General features: G+C 39.4%; 1 protein-coding gene across 1 annotated transcript in view; it reads left to right on the plus strand.

Moving 5' to 3' along the window:
• Positions 1 to 14,382, plus strand: part of LOC104169083 (A-kinase anchor protein 9-like) — a gene marked incomplete at its 3' end in the record, with an annotated part of 18,605 nt that extends 4,223 nt beyond the window's left edge. Inside the window, exons 4-11 of the mRNA XM_009709895.1 lie at positions 736 to 756; positions 3,480 to 3,707; positions 7,950 to 8,120; positions 9,513 to 9,665; positions 10,257 to 10,412; positions 10,680 to 10,994; positions 11,190 to 11,777; positions 14,227 to 14,382. Coding sequence (XP_009708197.1) covers positions 736 to 756; positions 3,480 to 3,707; positions 7,950 to 8,120; positions 9,513 to 9,665; positions 10,257 to 10,412; positions 10,680 to 10,994; positions 11,190 to 11,777; positions 14,227 to 14,382 — 1,788 coding nt within the window. The remainder of the gene's footprint in view (positions 1 to 735; positions 757 to 3,479; positions 3,708 to 7,949; positions 8,121 to 9,512; positions 9,666 to 10,256; positions 10,413 to 10,679; positions 10,995 to 11,189; positions 11,778 to 14,226) is intronic.
• Positions 14,383 to 17,006: the final 2,624 nt, after the last annotated feature.

The raw sequence follows: 17,006 nt of genomic DNA on the forward strand, positions 1-17,006 counted from the left end.
AGCTGGAAGAACAGCTAAAACTTTCAGCAAAATCACAAACTTCAGGAGAGCCCAGAGAGTACAGGGTGAGTAAAATCACACTTAGAGGCCAAAGGAGTTTGTTTACTACAACGAAATACCAAAACCTGTATTGTTTTGGGGGACTGGCTCTTGAGAGACTCCCCCCAAATCACAAACTTCAGGAGAGCCCAGAGAGTACAGGGTGAGTAAAATCACACTTAGAGGCCAAAGGAGTTTGTTTACTACAACGAAATACCAAAACCTGTATTGTTTTGGGGGACTGGCTCTTGAGAGACTCCCCCCCCCCGCCCCTTCTCTGTTGTCACCCAGAGAGCACATTTTTTTCCCCCAGCTGACTGGACTACATTTAAGCAGTGAGAGTGTACTTACATTACTTCTTATGGAGATGGAAAGAAATGTTGTATGTGCATTACAGTAAAGTTTCAAAGTTTCACAGCCTACAAGTCTGGTTTAAATTAACTGGGGAGGACAACAATACAGACACTCTGCTCTACAGAGAGTACTTGAGGAGTGACTTCTGGTTTCTAAACGTGTTTAGTTTTTCCAGCTATAACAGTTGTAATAAGAGATGTTCTTTGTCTGTATGCCTTGTCCTATTTAAGTTTATAAATCAGTCCTTTTTTTTCTCATGTTCATTTGTTTGATGCTTGGTTTCAAAGATTAACTCTTGCTTTTTTGTTTTGTTTTTTTTTCATATAACCGAACATTATACAGAACTATGAATTGATTCTACAGGTATGGAAAACAGCGTGAACATCTCTTTAACTTTTCTTTCTTTTTTTTTTTTCCTTTCAATCCCTTGTATTAATTAGATCTACTTTGGCTTTTTTTTTCCTGTTCTTGATATGTCAAGGCTGCTTCAGCTTGACTTGGAGATAAGGATACATGTCTTAGGGTGGCAGAATTCTTGCAGGGAGTGAGGAACTGCTTTCAATTTAATTCCCTGTACACAAGTGCTTCATTCTCCTGGCTTATTGCTCAGATGTATTACAGGCAGTTACTTGCTGTAAAAGAGCTTTTTGGCATGAAAGGAGAAGTTAAGGTTTGGAGTATGAAACAAAGATAATGGAATTATGATGATACACTCTGCCTTAGCCTTCAGCTTTTGTTTGTAGTCCTCCTCTTAACAAAACTTCTGTGTGTATACTACTTAATTTCATTTCCATCTATTCATTTATGTACAGTTTATGAAATTGTGTACCTTGGTGTTAGAAAAGCAAATCTTATAGGAACAACTGAATTTTTGATAGAGTGAGTTTTCCGTGCTGGAGGGCACCTGATTGTCGCTTGCCTTCTGTAACCTCTGGTAGGACTTCGTTAGGCTTCTTAAGAAGTAGAGTGATTACATATCATTCTGCATCTGTTTTGGCTTCTCATTTGCATGAATGCCATTATCTGGCATCAAGATTTTCTGAGTACATCACACACATAGCCTATGTGTTATTTACACTGTAGCAAAAGTCCGAAAAAGAACAGCAAATATTTTTATTTCAAAGACCGTGTGACTTGTTGAAGATCTGTTTGTACCCGGAAGGTATACCTCTGTGGCAGTTCTTGGGCATACAGGATCATAAAGGATGTATGTCAAGTTATTCAAAATATGTCAAGCTGTTAAGACCACAGCTTGCTTTCTATCCAAGTTATTAGGTGGATGACAGCTAGTTACTAGTATGCTTGTGTCATAGTAAAGAGGAATATCTGAAAAAATTGACTAGCTGCTGTAACTTTGCAACCTCTCTCAGAAAGGATTAAAACTCAATTGGAGAAAGGCACACAAGGAAGGTAGCTAAGCAAGTGACATTTGAGGGTAGGGTGAGATTTGGATGCAATCTGTGCCAGAATAAAATGTCAGGATTTAGACAGTTCTTGTATAGTTGTTTAATGCAGCTGTTAACGTCTGTAATTACTTAACTCGCTCTGAAACAAATCAGTTCAAGTGAGCTTCTAATTTCTGCATGTAGGAGTTATAACAAATTCGTAGTTGTTCTCTCTGCTGTTCTCTAGGCTGAAGGTCTATGCAAGTGGGATTATTTAGTGAAAAGAGTGCTGATTGGTACTGGGAGCTACCATCTGAGAGTATGCTGTGAGGGTGAAGGTTGTGAAAGTGATTCTTAGCTACAGGATTGCAGCACTAGCTTTCTAGCAATGTGGTGTTAAAAATGACACTTTTCATGTATAAAGTGTCATAGTTTCTGGGATTCTGATGCCAAAATTTTATAGCATTAGAAAGTGTAGACTTCTAAAAGATTTTTCTGTACTGAAAAGCTTTACTGTAAGCCCTGTGTTATGCTTAACAGTTGATTAATTGCTGATGGGATGAGAAAGGAATAAGATATGTACATAATTAAGGAAAGATATATGTGCCTGTAAGCAGTTGAAAATGTAATGTTAATCACTTTTGATATTCTTAACTACTCTGTGATGCTCTCCATGCTTATTAATTTGACGAAATTAACTCTATGCCTCTGTATTTTGCTAGAAGGTGTTTTTTCTGCTTTAGTAATATCTATACAATACTTTGAAGATGTAAAATTTTATATTAAGACAAAGAATTATTATTTTTTAATATTGAAGTGGAATTGGCATAAATTCAAACAGTTATTGATGAACAAAGCATTTATTTTGTAAAATCTCATCTTCCTTCCTCCTTGGTAGTGACCGAATTATTTCTCCTTTAGAAGGTTTCCCATTGCTTTCCTATCCAAGCTTGCTTTCAACGTGCTTAATGACTTTATCATTTCCGACGTAATCTGTCTGTCCCACTTGGTTCTCTCCTGCCTCTGTTACCCACCAAAGCTCCTAGCCTTGCCTTCACGTTAATTACTGGGATGAATGCAGCTCTGTGCATGATTGGATCTCAGTAAGCTCAAATGCAAAATTGTTATCCTCTTCATATTTAAGGGATTTTTGGAAAAAGTGTACCTGTTCTATGTTGACTGCTGTGAATCTTTCTGATTTGCAGGCATTCATTGTGTTACATTGCATATTTATCCTTCAATTCTTGGTATCTTCCTTTAAACTGGAATTCCATGAAGTAGTGGAAGATGGTTCTGAGGTTACAGAAATACATCTAATGCTATTAGTAATAATTCATGTAATCTTGGGATTTTTAAATCTTGAACAAAGTAAAAGCAACAAAAAACCCCACATACCACAAGGCCCCTTTTGATGACCACTGGTCCTTGAGAGTATGCCTTCATCCAATACTTTGTGAGAATACTGCAAATATTAAGAGAGTAATCAAATGCGTATTTAAGAGCTGCTGCATTTGGAAAACAAGATTTCAGAAAGTTACTTTTTCATCCTTTCTGTCCACATCTAATTTTACTTTCATCTGGGATTTTAGCACTAGTTTAGTCCGTAGTAAAACTCACCTTCTTTGCCGTGAAATCACTGTTGCTTCCAATTGGAAGTTTGTTATATTGCCAGAATATCTGTATAATGTGATTTCTGTATAGGTAGAATCTTTGCAAGCAGAAATAAAAGAGAAGATGGATGATTACAATAAGTTGTTATTAGAAAAGGAGAAAAACCAGCAAGAAATTACAGCTCGTGATAAAGAGATAGAAGAACTGCTGGCACAGATACGAGAACTGGAGCACAGCGGAACTGAAGTCTCAAAGACTGTGCGCTACTTGGAACAACAACTGCAAAAAATGAAGAAAGTGGAAACCGAATTAAAACAAGTAATTTTTAAATACTTATTTAAATGGGAGTGGAATTATGCAGACAGTGTCTTCATGGGGGATATCAATGACACTTAGTGTTGTTTGAGACTAGCCTGGCACTTACTGGTGAGTTAAGCTGTTGTATTAATGGCAGGTACCACAGCCACAGTTTTAAACAAACTCTGGTTTTACTAACTATACTACTTACTATAGAGACTGCTTTTTGATAATTATCATGTTTGCATGTATCAGAGCTTCTCTTTTGCTTCTCTAGAAGTTCCTGAGAAGATATTAAACATCGTGGATCTTCAATAAGTAACTGTTTAAAATCATATTATCTTAATCGGTAGTTCTTCTTGCTATGTGTCTTTGGAGCCAGATCCGTTTGCCACAGTCTGAAATTTTTAGTGCTTTGTTACTGCTGCAGATTTATTCACAGCTTAGAGTTAAGAATTGCATTCCATTTAGCAAAACTATTTGTCTTTGACCAAATATCTGAGTAACCTTTTCTAGCTTCTTAAACTTAATGTTTGAGTTTCCTCCCAGCAATTTTCCTTGGTTAAGTATTGTTGGTGTGTCTATCAAGTTCGAAGATTTGAGATTGGCATGATCCAAACTAAATTTATTAGTTTAATTGCTAATTCTGTAAATACTTTTTTCCATTATTTTTCTTTTTAAAAATACTGAAAAAAGTGGTTTTTGTTTTAGCTTCAGCTAATGTGATATAGACTAGCCAGTCATAGTTTATTAGGTACTATTATTCCCATCTATTTAACACTTGTGAGATTGCATCTGGAGAACTGCTTGATTTTATACTTCCATGTACCAGACAGACATTGGCGTACTGGAGCAAGTCTAGCAAAGGACCCTCAAGACGGTCAGGGGGCTGAGAGAACAGGGTTTGTTTAGGTTTGCAGAGATCTTACTGTTGCCTACTAACCACATAATATGAGGTTATAGAGAACATGGAGTCATACTTGGAGGTGCACAGTGAAAGGATGAGAAAATACGAGCATAAACTGCAACAAGAGAAATGCCAATTAAATGGTTAGGGGGAAATGGTCATAGTGGAGGCAGCCAAATGATGAAAAAGGGGTTCAAAGTGGCAGTGGTGTCTCTGACTTGGAGATGTTCAGAATTTGGCTGGCCAAGGCCCTGAGCAGAGCCAAGTTGGTTCTGCTTTGAGTCAGAGGTTGGACTGGAGAGCTCTAGAGACCCTTCCCAGCATAAGCTATTCCGTGATTTTATCCAAACATAAAAAAAAACCCTGTGTCCATTAGCTTTCTGTCTGGTTTTCCTTGGAGTGGATGGCAGCTGTGATACTGCTGGTGGTGAGTTGCTCTTGTCTCTGAAATCTAAGCCTTCTGTTAAACAGGCTTTCTTTATCCATGTGAATTCAAAATATTGTTTTAGCTGTCTGAATAGCCCGGTAAATTGGTCTTTCTTAAAAATCCTATATAAGCCAAATTCAGATCCGTTTGGTTTTGTTTTTTCTTTTTTCCAAGAAACTAATTCATCAGCTTTAAACAAGGTTATACCATTCAGCTTTCCAACTGTAGGCATTGTAATAGCTTGTCTTGAAGCAATTTTCTGCACTAAGTGCCAATGGAGCTCTAAGAATAATTGCATGTCATGACATTTTTCTGTAAAAATGCACTTGATGTGAATGGCAATTACAGATTTTTATTGTCCCCCAAATTCCAACATATGAAAACTGTAGGTATTGCAGTTAATGGAGACTAGCACTAATAAGAAATAGATCTGGAAAGAGTAATTTTGAATATGAAACAGTATCTTTTTGTGAGTAATGCTGACTAAACGCACAGCTAGCAGATTGATTTAACCTGCTGTCATGTGCATGCAGCAGGTCTTCGTTTTTTCCTGGTCCAATTCCTTAGGTTGTTGATATGTAACATTGAGGCTTCTGGTTAGGGTTGTGCTGGGAAGATTGCTCATCCTTCTGCTTGAGGTCTTGAAAGTGGGGCTTATTTAGGGAGTCCGCTGTCTTACGGATTTTGGTATTGGTGAAAGAAGATACTATGTTAGACTGCATCTGCGTGAGCATCCAGAAGAAGGTTTTTCAGTGAAGGTGCATTATGTAAGTGATTGTCCCCCTGTACTTGGCACTGGTGAGGCCACACCTCGAGTGCTGTGTCCAGTTCTGGACCCCCCACTTCAAGAAAGACCTTGAGGTGCTGGAGCGAGTCCAGAGAAGGGCAACGAAGGTGGTGAAGGGTCTGGAGCACAAGTCTGATGGGGAACAGCTGAGGGAGCTGGGGGTGTTTAGCCTGGAGAAGAGGAGGCTGAGGGGAGACCTGATCACTGTCTACAACGACCTGAAAGGAGGGTGTAGCCAGGTGGGGGCCGGCCTCTTCTCCCAGGCAGCTAGTGACAAGACAAGAGGGCATAGTCTGAAACTGCACCAGGGGAAGCTCAGTCTAGAAATGAGGAGGCCTTTCTTCACAGAAAGGGTCGTTAGGCATTGGAAGGGGCTGCCCGGAGAGGTGGTGGAGTCCCCATCGCTGGTGGTGTTTAAGAAAAAACTGGAGGTGGCACTTAGTGCCATGGTCTAGCTGACATGGTGATGTTAGGGCAAAGGTTGGACTTGATCATCGTAGAGGTCTCTTCCAACCTCATTGGTTCTATGGTTCTGTAAAGCTCTCAGTTTTTGCCTGGGTTACTGTTTGTTTTTGCTGGGTTGCTATAGCAACCTCAGAACATAGCAGCTGAAGAATGTTAGGAGAAACTTGACTCTTGCAGGCAGAGCCATACTGACACCAGGAGCTACAGCACACCTGCAGCTCTGCTGTCCGGTAAATGCAGGAATATCTGAGGTAAGGCAACCCAGTTTTGCAGGAATCTGGATTTGCCCATTGTTACTGGAGGTTTTTTGCCAGTGATCAAGATGATGCGGGTAATGTCTTATTTTTAGTTGATACAAACCAAAAAAAAAAGGTGCTGTTGTTGCTTGGGTTTTGTTGTTATGTGTGTCCTTTCGTGTATGGCAGCAGGATACCTGAGGGACTGGTTAATATCATAGGTTTCATGCGAGGGCAAGAAGAGTTTTCATTTTTTCCCTTCAGGACAAACAAAATTATTTCTGTGTTAGGTGCTTTCCTACCCAAAAAAGTATAGGTGATGGTTTCGTAATTATTACATTTGGGTTTTGTCCTGCCAGTGATATTAGGTGTGAATGACAGCTTTGTTCCCTAACTGTCTGTCTGGATTGCTGGCCAGAAAGCCAGTGGGGACTGCTTGGGGGCTAGTGGGTGGAAATCAGGTGGCCTATTTAGTATGGACATGAAGGTTTGGACAGCTCTTTTAAATACCTGTTCTTGGGCATGCTGTTTTACTACTGTGATGCAGCGTTAACTTTGTAATTTATTTTTTTATTTTTCAATTGATGCTTCTTTTATTTTAAGATCAGAAGATGCTATCTATGTACTCTAGGTCTTAGTTCTCTTTGATTAAAGATGGTCAAATTTTACATAATTTTTTGGCAAATCATATGATGAGTCTAAAATAACGCTTCTGTTAGAGATATGTGTGGTGAGCTATGGGCAGAATAAGTGTTGAACAGCAGAGGCAGTTACTGCCTTGGGTTTCTTGTCCTGCTTTCCTTTATTGTATTAAGTATAGGTATGTATGCTTGCTGTTTGGATGAATTCCCAAGTGAAGCTTTCCTCCTTGGACTGACACCGCTCCTGAGAAGGACTGTGAGAGAAAGAGTACCAAAGGAGAAGTTTTTAAAATGAAAAAAATAAACCTATGATAGCTTGACAGACCACAGATCTGACAAACTTAGTGCTGGTGCTGCACGTTCTGACTTAACATGATATATTTGTAGAAGGTTTTTGATCTACGCAAAACTCTCTATCTCTTCAATTAAATTAGGTCTCCAGCTCTTACATTTTGCTTGGCAAATATATGTTATCATAATAAATTTGGAAATGGCTATAAGAACAAGATGTTTAAGATTCTTAAACATATAGAACACTGTGTAATTGAGAAAATATAATATATCGCTGAATGCTAAATTTTCAGAATTTGTTAAACTTGGGTTAGAAAAAATAAAGGGTAAAAACTTCAGTGAGCTAAAAACATTCTGTTGTTTTGAATTCCTATTTCTTTGTAGGCCATTGGGATTATGTGCTTTTCTTCTAGTGGGATTTGTCAGGGATGATGAAGGATTGTTCTGGTTAGGTGGGTATGTATATTGACAGCAATTAATTCTAACATATAAAAAAAAATATTTTGCAGGATAAAGAGGCATTGCAACAGCAGCAGTACAATAACCTGATTCAGATCTCTGCCCTACAGTCTAAATTGGATGAAGCAAGGCACAGAGTACCAGCAGATGGCAGTTGTGCCCCAGTGCTGAAGGAGCAGTTGCAGGCAGAGCAGGAAGCACTTCAGAGGAAAGAGAGAGAGGTAAGAGTTTTGGCAAAGGTCCTGTAGACTTCCGAGTCGCTCGTGTAATTGCAGAAACATTTTGTGCAAACTTGTAACTGGGAATTTAAGCCATTCAAAAACCCAATGACTACCATTGTAGTAGGTATGCCTTCTTATCCAGTATTCTCTAGGCTTTGGCGTTAACTAATCTTGCTTTGTTCTGTTTTGTCACCCCCGTGTCTGTCCATCTCCCCTGCTGCTGAAAACTGTCCTGTGATGATTCACATAAACTTTGAGACTGATTGATCAATATCTCTTGTAAATTGATTTTCCTTTCCATCCAAAGTTGAAGTGGAGTGGAAGGTGGATGTGATTTTGTTTGAGAGTGATAATTCCTTTATCACTAATCCAGTGATAATAATGGGAAAATTACCCATAATGGTGTCATCTGACCTTCTCTGTTTTGTGAGCCAGAGAATGCTAGCCATGAGTTCTTGTGCCAAGCTAAGCTGAAACACTATGTAATTGGCCACAGCGTTTGGAACTTTTACTGGATTTACATGCAGATGCATACACTCCCCTTCGCTGTATGTTTACGTAATACTACATAATTATTATAGTATCTGTAATATACAAACATACAATCCAGTTTAGGATGTGCAAGGAACAACAATATGGGTCATCCTCCAGTTAATTATGCACCATTTTTTCAAGAGCAGTAAGAAAATAAAAACTGATTTCTTACAGATGGAAGTTCCAAGTCTCTTACGAAGTCTGACTTGAGGAGCCACTAAGCCTTTTTCATTCTCAAAGCCCCTATACCTTGCTACCCATTAAGGCAAGAGATGATAAAACCTTTGGGTGGCAAGATCACAGTGTTTCCAGAAAGCTCTTTGCTCTCAAGCTTTCAAAAGCTACTAGCAGAGGAATGTGTAGTTACTGACTCTTTTACAAGTTGAAGGAGTTCATGCGCAGAACTTTTTTGGTTGCTGTATTATCTGGATTAGCAGTGCAGTGCTAATTTCTGTCTTCTAGGAGGAGGAGAGTGGTGATCATGTTAACTGCTTGTGATTACTTTAGACATCAAATACTTTAGACATCCTATTGTTATGTCAAATTACATCAGTCAAGCCTTGATTGTTCAGACATAGATTAACGTATTTCTTATGGGCAGTTAGATTTTTTTAAAAAGAAAATGGAAAACCACCTTTGCAATACTTTGGTTTCGCAGTTGAGGAGCTGGAACACTAGCTTCTCACTCTTTTTATGGCTCAAGTATTTTATTAATGCAAATTGATTAGAGAGTTTAAGTCATCGAGTGTGCTGAAGTTACTTGTTCTCAGTAAATAAGGCGATGAATGAAGTTTTATCTTTTCTGCTTAAATAAGAGAACTTAATTGAAACAACTGTGCATTTTCTTCTTTTTTTTAGATTGCAAGCTTGTTAGACCAACTAGAACAATATAAAGATAATTTGATCAGTAAAAAAGAGGAGATATTGCAGCTGAATTTGCAGTTAGAGATGCAAAAAAACCTTAGCACTTCCAGCATCAGCCACCTTCAGTTAGAGAATGCACAACTGAAGGTAGGTTTCCTTGGCTTTAGTGTGCACTGGCTAAAACTTCAGAGACCTTCTGTCTTGAATGTTGTGGTTTTCATCTTGTGATGTTACAAACAGATACTTAGTTTGTTTCTCTTGTCAAGGGAATATTGCATTACTGTTACAAGGCTAATGCTGGATATTGTAGAACAAACCCCACCCATATACTCCAGGTTCATGTTTATGGCATTATCTTCTACAGACTTCTGATTTAAATAAAAAGCTTAGCTTTTTTCCTGGCCCTGCCAGATTATGAACTACAGTGTTGTCATTTAGTAAACACTACACAGTTTTGTGTGTATTCCTGACCTCTATAGCCACTGCAAATGTTACAAGTTAGAAAACTGGTTGGTTGTCAGTCTGGCAACTTTTCATCTCTTAGCTTGAAAGTTGAGAAATGTTGTGGCAATCTAATCCAGGGGTACAAACCCAAACAAAGTAGCTGTAGTTGTGTTCTTGAGTTCTTTAACATGATGGCAAGGAGGAGAATGTTTAAATGAAGACCTTAGTTCTGTTCTGCCCTTAGGGAGAAAGTAAGTCCTTTCTAATGAGATTGCTTTTTTTTCTCATCAGGAGGATCTAACAAAACTTCACATGAAGCAAAATCAGAACCTGGATATTGGTGATTCCTCAGCTTTGTCATTCCCACAAGCACTACTCAAAGAAAAGAATCAAGAAATCGATCACTTGAATGAGCAGATGAATAGACTCCAGCATGAGCTGGAGAATAAAGTAAGAGTACTAACTATATGTTCATTGTTTGGTTTTTAGGGGAAGCAAGGTGTACAGGATCTTATTGTAAATTAAATCTATTTGATAATTCTCTTAGGAAAGTAGAGAGTCTTTTGAATTGCTACCAGCTGAAGCGTGCATTCTTCCTGCTGTTAAATATGTGATTTAATGCCTGCATGTTTCAGAGGAAAAATGTAATTTAAACTCTATGTGCAATACTAATTCTGCCTACATACAGTAATATGCAGACCGTATCCTTTTGCTCAGGTTGTGGAAGACCAAAAATCTGAAATTGAAGAACTCGGATCACTTGTTGAACACCTTCGTGGTGACCAAGAAAGGCTGCGTAAGGACAAAGATGAAGAGGTAGAGCAACTCCATGGAGTCATTGAGAAGCTTCAAAAAGAGCTGGCACAACTTGGACCAGTATGTCACGAAGTTAATGATGACCAAGATGATCTCTGTCCACATGCCCTGGGAATGCCAGTGAGAAACCTTCAGAATGAGTTGAAGAAGGGACTGGCAGATTATCTGGGTGATGATATTGGTCGAAACAGAAGAAACCCATTTCTACTCTCCAAAGTGAGAGAACTTCAGGAGGAACTAGACCTTGTCTTGGCTGCTAAGGAAGCTCTGCAGCGGCAACTGGAAGAGAAGGAATCGCAGTTCAAAATAAAAGTGGAAATTCTGGAGAAAAAATGCCAAAAATTACGAGAGTCATCAGAACAGCATGTTGCAGAGCTAACCTTTCTGAGAATACAGTATGGTGCTCTTCAGCAAGAGTGCAGCCTTTTCCAAACACGTTTGTCTTGGACAGAGGCTGAAGCAAGGATGGCTACTTCTCACCTTCGAGAACTTGAAGATACTGTAAGAGAAAGTGAAGCAACTATTCTAGAGAAAGAGATGCAAAAGAAGACACTGGCAGAGTTGCAGTACTTAACAAAAAAGGCAGCAGAGCATCAAACTGAGCTGGAAAAGAGAGATGCAAGTCAGGCTCAAGATGTTAATAGTCTTCAATTAGAAGTTTCTACACTTGATTTCCAGGTGCAAGCACTGGATCAGAAAGAAGTAGCTTATCAGAGAGAAATCAATGAACTGCAAGGTAGCACTCCAAAACTGAAAGATCAAATCAAGGCATATGAGAAAGAGCTTGAAGCCTTACGATTGGAAAGAGGTGGACTTACTTCAGAGTTGGAGTTGTACAAGCCAAAGGAACAACATGATCGTGAAGAGACTAAGCTTCTCAAGCCATTCTGCCAGAGAGAAAGAAAAGGTGTAGCCCTTAAAGGAATGGAGGAACTGGAAGAACTGGAAGCAAATACCGATCAGTCATTTGCAGTAGCGGCTTCCCCTACTGATAACCTGGTATGGGATTTGTTTTTTAGTAGTATTATTTGTTTTTTAAAATAATCCACTTTTATGTGTCATATAAAGCCTTATAGTTTATACTTTTCAGTGCTGTAAGAAAGGGTGAGGATGAATACTTTGGCATAAAAATGGCTGTGGTGAGTCAGTTGAAGGGTCTGTCTGTCTCTGTAGTTTCTGCAGCAGTGGCTAGAGGTAGATGCCTGGAAGGACTAAGAGCAGAGCAAGCATACGTGGAAACCTAATCCAGTCATTTTTCTGAGCTGGATATGGTTTTGGGTATGGATCCTAAGCTACGTGTTGGGTGTTCGTGGCAAGGTGTTGGCAGTGGGGGAGCTGCAAGGGGGCCTCCCTGAGAAAAGGCCGAGGCTGCTCCTTGCTGGGCACATCTGGTTCCACCACAGGACACAGCTGAGCCTGTGAGCCGTGTGCGTGGCACTGCTGTGAAAACATATTTAAGAAAGGGCAAAACATTGCAGAGGCAATGAGGAGTGAAGGGGAGGGGGGAAAGTGTGAGAAACAGCCCATGGAAGAGACCGTGCTAGAACAGATATTCGCACTGTAGGGAGGAGGTAGAGGACTTTAGAATGAAGGAGTAAAATTGAGCTTGGGGAGAAAAGGCAGGGAGCTCTTTCAGTGTTTGTTTCTTGCCGTCCAACTCTATTTTAATGGCAAATTAAATAAATTTTCACCAAGTCAAGTCTGTTTTGCCCATGAGAGTAGTTAGTGGGTGATATTGCTGTCTTTATCTCTGCCCATGAGCCCTTTCCATCTTATTTCCCCCCCCTGATCTGCTGAGGAGGGAAAATAAGAGAGTGGCTGGGTGGGCATCTGGCAGCCAGCCAAGGTCAACCCACCATGAGCTACTAAGACTGTTTGCCATGCTTTATGGCTGTCCTGGAGAACTACTTGAAAATACCTTTGTCGTGTCTCATATTTTAAAAAAAATCTTTATTTACTGTGACTCTTTCTCATATTTACTCTGAATCTTGTCTAAAACCATTTGCTCCAGATAACCTAATGTGAACTTTTATTAAATTACTCAGTTCTGGAAAGCAGTAGGACCCAGATGACCTGGTTTTCAGAGGTCTGTCCTGTACCAACTTACTGTCTTATCATCTCTGTAAGCCAGCCTTAAGTATTAGTAAGAGGGCTTATATGAAAAGAGTTTCTGAGTGGAGAGGAAAAGGAAAAAGTTAGGTGTCAGGCTTATGTGGATTTTGAAGGTTCTGATGGGCAGTATGATTTGGCCATAAAAATCCAAGGTGGTTGACTTATACTGTACTACTTGCCCCTTTGTAGTGGGAAGGGAAGATGGCACCAGGTAGAAATGATAGTTTGTAGGAAGAATTACTGGATTTCCAAGTTAGGCAAAATAACTGGGCTTCAATATTGGTATCACTAATGGTAAAAACCTACTTGCAGAGTTACTATGATGTTACAGAATGTTTCATATTACTTTGCCATTTTGCTTCATAGCCCAGCAATCACAACAGGATGCAGTTCTTTGTTTTAAAATATATTCAGTAATAACAGTGTGTTTTCTGTATGCTTTTGTGTGTTATCTTTAAGCTACACCGATGTATTTAGGATGTATTTTATTTAAATTATACTTGAATGCCATCTCTCCTTATTTAAAGAAATGATAGAATAATTACTATGTAAAATGACTTATGTTTATTTTTTAAGCAGAAAGGAAGAGTGTAGCTATGCAGAACGTGTGATCGTTACTGGTGTTTGTATTTTTGTTTGCTTAGAAGTTCTAGTTTGGATCAGTGCCATGTGCCTAGGTGATACTGTACATTCAGGGTCTGTCTCAGAAATCCCTCAGAAAAAGGGATCGGGTGGGAATAGCATTGAATGACCTATGCAAAATGACATACTTCAGATCATTAAATGTATGTATACAAGGCGGCATCAGAGCTTAGCCACCTGACTTCCAGTCTAGTGCTCTACTGGACCATGTTGGTTATACAGCTAGTGATTGTTAGATCCCTGTTTAAAGAACATAAGTAACTAACATAACCAAATACACTATGTACCAGATTTACTGGTTGTGTTGTTTATCTGTCTCTATAGGTCTCTTAAGTTGTAATAGCCACTTAGTAGTAGCAGTAACTCATGAAGGTCAGTTATCAGCTTCATGGTGGAAACCATATGCAGCTACACTGTCTTTCTCTTGTCTAGACTAAGAATACAACCGCTTGATCTCACCTGAGTAATGATTATTTATTACAAGCTTACATTACCAAAATATGCTGTATGAGTTCCAGCCAACTGCATTATTTATGCTGTTTGTCAGGTAAAAAACATACAGCGTAAAGTGCATGCACAACTTTAAAATCATAGTTACTGTAGATATGATTTGAGAATATATGGAAAATATACAATCTGTATGAATATGGAAACGGCTCACGTAAAAAATATTTTTTCTTTGAACACAATGCAGGGAGAGGTGAAGACTACGAACAATTCACAGAATGAAAAGAATTTAATTGTAAAGATGTCACCTCATAAAGAAGAACTTAAATCTGAATTAGGTTCAGCAAAAAAGGAGTTAGGAGTCAATGAAGAGAGAAGTGGTAAAATTTTGAAGGATATAAAGGTATGCTGGAATTCTGGGGGCAGTTAAATGATTTAAAAATCACTTTTTCAGTAGAAACTTAGATTCTGAAATGTTTAAATTCATGTATATATGTCAGTATATGTATTTCCATATTTAAGTGCTAAAAGTTTTAAAGTAGGCTGAGGAGGGATGATATCAAAGTTGGAGAATAAGTTGAGTCAAAGTAAGTACACTACCGTGTCTTCAAGCATTCATTACGATAGACCTTTTCCTACAGATCTAGTTCATCCATTATAAGGAAAAGTGCAATATTTGGTTCAGAGTATCAATTGTCTGAGCAAGATAGTGACCATGAGCCTGAGAGCTGGAGAAAGAGAAAAGTAACAATATTTGGGTACTTTTGTTGTTCTAGTATGGATTAGCTAACTGCTGTTTTAGAGAACATCTTCAGAGGAAAAGAAATTGCAGAAGACCCACGAGATTAAGCAGCTCTTTACTTAACCCTGAATAGTGAATGAGAGTTTGTTCAAATTGTTAACATTGAAGAGCTTTTGTGTAATAGTGAACATAACACAGACAAATGCAGCATTGTTAGAGGAGCAAAGAAACGCCCTACAGTCCTTCTTGGGTTCAAAAGTGGTAACAATGTGAAAATTAGAGAATGTATTAAAATGAAAGCTGGAGGAGCAGCTAAAAAGGTAAAGTATTTGCAGGTAGCACTAGGCTTAAAACAAGCTAGGACTCATGAGCTAAGATGGTTAACACAAAAGGATTAAGGTGATGGTCTAAAATGAGAGAGGGAACAATTATTCACTGTATATACAGTGTAAGAGATATGGAGGATGAAATGAAATTTGCATGGTGGCAGGTTTAAAATAAACTAAAATATCTTTTCAAGCAGTGCATTATTTAGAATCTTAACCAGAGAATCTAAGAGGTCAAAAGAGTAATTTTATCCTAAAATTACTTAGATGAAGGGATTGAAGGAAAAATCAACCAAGAACTGTCAAACAGAAAGATACTGACTGCGTATGTAGCCTTGGATGTGTGGACGTTTGCTTATAGGGAGCTAGGCAGGCATGCTTGGGGAGGTACCTCTTTGCAAGGACAGGGCAAAGCTCTGCTGTCTGGCAGGGTTCCTTTGCAGAAAGATTGTTCTAGTCCTGTTAAAACTTCCTCAGGATGATGGTGGTAAAACAGAGAGGGAGCCACAAAACCAGGGATTCAAACATTCCTAATTTGAAGAGAGGAGAGAAAAGGGGGGTAAAAAAAAAAAAGGCAGCAAGGAGGGAAGACAGACCCCTCTTAAAGCAGCAGGTGGGCCAACTTGAGAGGGGGCTTTGAGTACTTGGGGCACTGAAGATGAAAAAGTGGAGGAAAAAAGGCAGCCAGACCTGCGTAAGTTGTGGAGGCATTAGAAGAGAAACTGCAGCTTGGCTTGCTCAATATATGTTCTGGAGCCTCCCTACTGCCACAGAAAAGGCATAGCCTTTGCCACGAACACACTATATTAATGACGTCAGTAAGCCTGGAATTACAGCGAGTTGGGCACTAGCCTTAGGGTTCCCTAATCACTTGGTGATGGCAAGTCCTACCACACTGGATCCCTGAGGTTCTAAGGATGAGAGTAAAGGTATTTTCATGATGCGGTTCAGAGATGTTCCATCTGAATGTCAGCCTCCAGGTGGAGTGAGTAACAGGTTTAGATGCTGAAAGACGAGAAGATTTGAGTTCTTGGCATCTGGAGCAAGCAGTGGGACTTGTTGAAGCAGTGGCTTTGCAATAGCAGCCTTTCCATGGTGTCTGTGACACACCTGCTTGTTGAAAAAAGCAATAACTTCAAGAGGCCTTGGGAATAGAAGAAAGCTCTTTTTATATAGAAATGCTGACTAAGTGAGAGCCCTTGTAGCAAGGTAGGCAGGGATGTATCTGCATACTCCATGGCACAGTATTGACATTATTAAGTTTGAAGGTGGAAGTCTAGCCTTGGTTTGGTCAGTGACCATGCTCTTACACTATGGGAAAGATGCTGGAAAGATTCTGTGGCCACTCAGGTACCCAAGCCCTCAGGTACGTGCAAGGATCACAGGAACTGAGGAGGGTGGATGCCTGTTGTGTCCATGCTGGCTGTGTTTCCCTGTTGGCCTCTGTCAGAGATGGTGGTTGAGTAGAAGGACTTTGATCTGACCTAGTGTGTCTGTTTTTACGGAGTCAGAGTTTGAGAAATGATCTGCAGTGTTGCTGATCAGCAGAGACCTAAGTTGGTTGGTTGATGCTTGGAAAAATGAAAAATAAATGGGTAGAGTACCCCTGTGGGAACAAGATGCTAAAAGGTACAAGTATGACCTTACCAAAATTTAGCATATAGCATGTCAGTATGTATGGCTGCTGTGTGTCTTGATGATGGGGCGTGTGAATCCATGTTGCTCTTCCCTCCAGTGACTAGAAGTTACAGTTTCTTCTGCAGGACAGGTGTAGGAACCATCTTCTGAAATGGCAGGCGTAGGAACCGTCTGTAGACTTTTTAACCATTTTTTCCTGGTGCCCTGGGTCAGGAATTAAGCCTTAAGATAGTTCAGTAGATTTGTCCAGTTAGGAAAGCAACAGGTTTTGATTTGTATTTATTTGAAAGTAGGAAGATTATCTACGTAGCTACAAGGAAT

The sequence above is a fragment of the Cariama cristata genome, unplaced genomic scaffold, assembly GCF_000690535.1.
Source record: "Cariama cristata isolate BGI_N322 unplaced genomic scaffold, ASM69053v1 scaffold18461, whole genome shotgun sequence".
Lineage (NCBI taxonomy): Eukaryota > Metazoa > Chordata > Aves > Cariamiformes > Cariamidae > Cariama > Cariama cristata.